Consider the following 5,259-nt stretch of genomic DNA (forward strand, 5'->3'; position numbering starts at 1 on the left):
CGCAATAGAAGAATATATTCGATCACTCTAAGCTGCTTCACTTTGGAATCCGCTGTCTTGGGGCGAAGGGCCTCCTCCAGGAAAGTATGCAGGCAAGCAGACTGTGGAGGCGGGAGCCTGGCTTGCTGTGCTGAATCTGGCCCTTTCCTTGTTTCTTCCTCTAGAAGATCCGTTTCCAGTACCCGCCCTCAACCCATGACCTTCTTCAGCTCCTGTGCTCTGCCCATGAGGCCCGGGGACCAGCCCCCTTCCTTCTGCTGCTTGACGGTCTGGAGGAGTACCTCGCTGAAGACCCGGAGCCCCAGGAGACTGCCTACCTGGCTGCCCTGCTTCTCGACACAGCTGCCCACTTCAGCCACCAGGTTGGGCCCGGCCGAGGCTGTGGGCTCATTGTGGCCCTACAGACCCAGGAGGAAGGAGACAGTGGTGATCCCCTGCAGCTGTCGCTTCTCCAGAGGTATTTCCCTGCCCAGTGCTGGCTGCAGCCAGTGGCACCAGGCTCAGGACAGCGCTGCTTCAGAGCCTGCCTGGAACCCGGCGGGCTGGGACCCAGGGCAGAGTGGAGTGTGGCTTTCCAACCTGATGGAGAGATGACCATCACCCCATGGCCTGCCCAGGCTGGTGACCCCAGCTCAAACCAGGGTCCAAGCTCTGGAGGCCAGCCTTGAGCTTTGGTGTGTGACCACCTCTCTCTGCCTGTTTCCATGGCTGGAATATTTACCTCACCGACACGTACAGATTTAAAAACCTAAAGAATGTAAAGTGCCTTTTCTCTTTTCAAAATAGCATTATCGTGTGTATATTGTACCCTGTCAACATATTGTTTAGTTTTGTTGTTTTTAACTTTATAAAAAGAGTTTTATTAGAAATACAATCTTTGAGACTTCTTCTCCCCCTCAACATTGTTGCTATGAATTGGCCACATTTTTAGTCCATTTCTTTTCTTTTTTTTTAATTTTCACCCAATGATATTTTTCCCATTGATTTTCAGAGAGTGGTAGGGAGGGAGGGGGAGAGAAACATATCGATTGGTCGCCTCCTACATATACCCTGACCAGAACCAGCCAGGGATTGAACCTGCAACCCAGGTACTCAGAATCAAACTGGGGACCCCTCAGTGGGCGAGCTAACACTCTAACCACTGAACACACCAGCCAGAGCTTTAGTTAATTTCTTTTTTCCTACTGTATATAATTCCAATGTATCTGTCAGATTGACTTATTCACTGCTGTGAGCATTCTTGCACACAGGTCCTGGTGTATGTGTGAGGGTTTTTAGGCAACATACCTAGAAATTGAATTGCTGCAGCAGAAGGTATGCATATGTTCAACTTTTGTAAGTTATGCCAAACTTTTAAAAAATGGTTAAACTTGCCCTGGCCAGTGAGGCTCAGCTGGCTAGAGTATTTTCCTGTGCACCAAAGGGTCTCAGTTCAGGTTCAATTCTAGGTCAGGACAAATATCCAGGTTGTGGGTTTGATCCCTGGTCAGGGTGGGTACAGGAGGCAACTGATCAATGTTTCTCTCTCACATCGATATAGCTCTTTCCCACTCCCCTCCTCTCTAGAATTGATGAAAACATATCCTCGGGTGAGGATTAAAAATAATAATAATAATAATAAAATGTGTTTAAACTTGAACTCCCATTGAGCCCACTTCATAACATTTGTTGTCATCAGAATGCTTCCTTAGAATGGGGCCTGATATAGAATAAAGCCCTGTGAATTAATGTTGTTACTGTTACTGGTAGAGACAAGTTAGGGGCCCATTAAACAGCTTTCCTCTCTGTGGGTGCACAGCTAAACTACATTTTCCAGCCATCCATGGCTCTAGCTGAGGTCACGTGACCATTTCTGGCCACTGGAGCCCACTTTTAGGCTAGATCCTTAAAATGGCCCACAGAATCCTCTCTCTCCCTTCACTTGCTGGCTGGTTGGATGCAGAGGATCTATCTAAACACCCCAGGGTGACCCTGGATGGTGAAGCTAGAGACCAGGAGAGTCTCAGCTTCCGACTCATCCCAGGGATGGCTGCCCACCTGTTTGAATTGAAATATGAGAGAAACTACTTGTGTTAAGCCACTCAGATTTAGAAGTTGTTTGTTATGGCAGCTAGTGTAACTTACAGTGGTTAGTTCATTTTATTATGATTATTATTCAGATTTCCAAGTCCTGAATTTCAGACGGAGCTCACAGCCTTTTATACTGTTCCCCCTATAGCCCAAGCCATAAGAGCAGCAATATATCTATCTATATCTACATATCTATACATATATTTATAGATATAGATATATAAGACAAAAAAATACACCTGTACATTTAGAAATACTGCAAGGCTGTGCCTTCCTGAGGATGGATTAGGCACAGAGCCAGGTCAGAAATGCCCCTGGTCCTGAGAGAGGCCTCACTGACCCTGCTAGATAGGCCTTGGCCCTAGAGGTCATGCTGGGTCCCCCAGCATCTGAGGCCTAGAGTCCTAGGAGCAGGCCACATAGCTAGGAGGTGAAGGCTCAGGGGCTGGGACAAGGTTATTCTCATAAGGGTTGGAATAGGGGCCATTGGATGAGTCCCCCTTGACGCCCTGGGAGCCCCCTGAGCTGTAGTCAGTTGAGATGCCAGAGTCCGACACCACGAGGTACAGGTACTTTAGGTGGGGTGGGGTGGGGGGCAGCTCAGGGGGCAGTGCCCTTGGGCGCAAGAGCTGGGAGCTGGGGTCCAGGATGGTGTACTCAAAGCTGGCCGGCGAGGCCCCCTCTGGTTTCAGGGCCAGAACCGATGAGCAGGAGGATGCTTCTGAGCCTTCATCCATGGCTGCTATGTCCAAACTGCCACCAGACTGTGGGGGGTCCTCGCTGGGCGGGCTCCTGGGCAGCAGCCACTTGTCCAGCACCAGGTAGGTGTCCTGGGCATGCTCACGGCCCACTGGCTCCAGCAGGGGCCCCTCATCATCTGTCCCTGGCTCCACTGCTTGTGTCACCTCCCAGCAGCGTTCAGAAAGGACTTCCAGTGGGGTAGGTGGGTCCTCTGCGAAGGGGGTACAGGGGCTCCACCACAGACAGCCGTCATTCTGGTACAGCCACAGCTGGGGAAACAGTACCAGCCAGCTCAGAAACCTGGATTTTGCCCACAGGAGCAGGGACGCCACAGGCCCTGAGGGGACAACCAGACCACCTACCTGGAAGTTACCCTTGTGGGTGGTGAAAAGGCCCTCAAATTCACTCTCGGGGCTTGGGATGCCAGGCCAGATCTTCTGCTTCAGAGCCCTGGTGAGACCAAAAGAAACAAGTACGTGGGCATGTGTCGTTGAACACACCTATATCCCCTCCGTATCCAGTCGCAAGGGCACAGATACTCCTTGTCCCTGGTGATCCTGATGAAGGCAGAGGAGTGCACAGGGGATGGGGAGCAGGGGCTTTGGCTGAAGCATCTGTAGAGACAGACCTACAGGAAGGCAACTAAAACAGAGTTTTGAAGGATGTGTAGGAGTTCAATATACAGTGCCCCATGCCCCTCTAAACCTGGCCCAGGCTTGCCTGGAGGTCCATTGTGTCACTTCTCTCACTCCTCCCCCTGGTTCCCCAATGCATTCAATCTCCTCCCTACAGCCCTGCAGGCAACCCTGCCTACCGTCACCCCCATTACTTCATTCCCCTCATCACCCACCACTCCCTCCTCACGCACTCTGTTCTAGCCATAGAGCTCTTGAAGGTGCTTCATTGTGCCAAGCTCATTCCCACCTCAGGGCCTTTGCACAATTGTTTCTTCTCCCTGCTTTTCATGGCTGCTTCCTCCCAACCTTCAGATTTCTACTCTAAGGTCACCTCCCAGAGGTCATCCCTATCCATGCTGTCATATCCACATATCCCATTTCTGTGATGTCACTCATCATAACTTATAATCAAATATCTGTTGGTTCCCTTGTTTGTTGTCTGACTCAACTATGAGATCCACCGGGTCAGGGACATGTCTGGCTTGTTCTCCACTCCTCTTCCCTGTGCCTAATACATAGTTGACACTTAATATGTATTTTCTAACCAAATAAATGAACAGAGCCTTAAAAGACAACGAGGAGATTGCTAAGCAGACAAGGCAGGAATCCCAAGTGCCAAAGCTTGGTGGTGTGAAGCCACATGGTATATGCTTAGAATTACAACAACCCTCGGGAGGAATGGCCATATCATAAAGCGTCTGAGGAACTTAACAGAAGAGAAGAGACACAGGGCTCACCTCTTTCCCGTAAGCCCATCTCGTTGACTTTACAAAAGTAAAGGAATTTGCAAAGGAATCTAAAAGGGGAAAACCAGACGGCTGTCCCCCAGCATATTTTAACTAAGAGTCTGAGCCTGGTCTGGCCTGCACCCCAGCCCTGCCATTGACTCCTTACCGTTGACCTCGGGCAGGTGCCTGCCTCTCTGCGCCTAGGTGTCCACAAGGAAAGGGGGGACTTAGTGGGGAGGGGTCTGGATCAGGTGCCCGAAGGGGGTGCTCACCGGCGGTGGGAGAGGAGGGCGAACACGGCCAGCAGCAGCAGGATGAGCACGAGGATGAGGGAGAGCGTCAGGATGAGCGGGTCCAGGTCTGGAGAGCCAGGAATAGGTCAGGGCAGTGGGTCTGCCCCAAGCTCAGCCCCAACCCCCCTGCACCCCTACCTGGGGCCTCACCACTAGCTGTCAGCAGCGACGCAGGCTCCGACCAAGCGCTCCAGAAGCCGTCGAAGCTCGGCTCCGCCATACGCGCGCGCACCATGAAGGTGTACCGCGTTCCGCGCCGCAGGTTGCTCAGCACGCACTCGGTGCGGCCGTCCAGGATCTCCACCTGGCCGCGCGAACCGACACAGGCAGGTGGGGCGGACCAATCAGAGGAAGGAAGGACTGCGCCCGAGGAGCAATGAGAGTAGGAGGCGGGGCTCCAGGAGGGCTCGGGGCCAATCAGGATGGGGGCCCGGTAAACAGGGGCTCAGAGCATGGAGGGGGCGGGCCCTGAAAGTGAGCTAGGGTTTGGGACAGGGTTTAGGTGGGCTGGGGAGGCTTGGAGAATGGGGTCTTGTGGGTGGGCGTAGAGCTGTCTGGGGCCCCAGGGCAATGGGATGTCGGGCGTCGGGGGCGGACCTGGAGGGGCGAGGCCGTGGTGACCGTCTGGGCGGGACTTAGAGGGGCTGGACCTTTGGGAGAGCTGGGGGTGGGCAGTAGGGGCGAGTCTCACTTTCTGCGCGCTCCCTGCGGCGCCGCCTGCGGAGATGTTCACCTCGTAGCGGATGAGGC

The 5,259-nt window shown here is 53.0% G+C and overlaps 2 protein-coding genes across 2 annotated transcripts in view; one reads left to right on the forward strand and one right to left on the reverse strand.

Annotated features, from left to right (window-relative positions):
• Positions 1-783, forward strand: part of SWSAP1 (SWIM-type zinc finger 7 associated protein 1) — a 1,750-nt gene extending 967 nt beyond the window's left edge. Inside the window, exon 2 of the mRNA XM_006765802.2 lies at positions 165-783. Within this exon, the coding sequence (XP_006765865.1) occupies positions 165-668 (504 nt within the window). The 3' untranslated portion in view covers positions 669-783. The remainder of the gene's footprint in view (positions 1-164) is intronic.
• Positions 784-2,116: 1,333 nt separating this feature from the next.
• EPOR (erythropoietin receptor) overlaps positions 2,117-5,259 on the reverse strand; it is a 23,158-nt gene continuing 20,015 nt past the window's right edge. The window contains exons 4-8 of the mRNA XM_015565361.1: positions 5,201-5,259; positions 4,660-4,813; positions 4,489-4,576; positions 3,174-3,261; positions 2,117-3,080 (exon numbers count right to left, since the gene is read on the reverse strand). The exon at positions 5,201-5,259 is cut by the window's right edge and continues 14 nt beyond it. Of these exons, the coding sequence (XP_015420847.1) occupies positions 2,475-3,080; positions 3,174-3,261; positions 4,489-4,576; positions 4,660-4,813; positions 5,201-5,259 (995 nt within the window). The 3' untranslated portion in view covers positions 2,117-2,474. The remainder of the gene's footprint in view (positions 3,081-3,173; positions 3,262-4,488; positions 4,577-4,659; positions 4,814-5,200) is intronic.

Source organism: Myotis davidii, unplaced genomic scaffold, assembly GCF_000327345.1.
Source record: "Myotis davidii unplaced genomic scaffold, ASM32734v1 scaffold1439, whole genome shotgun sequence".
NCBI lineage: Eukaryota > Metazoa > Chordata > Mammalia > Chiroptera > Vespertilionidae > Myotis > Myotis davidii.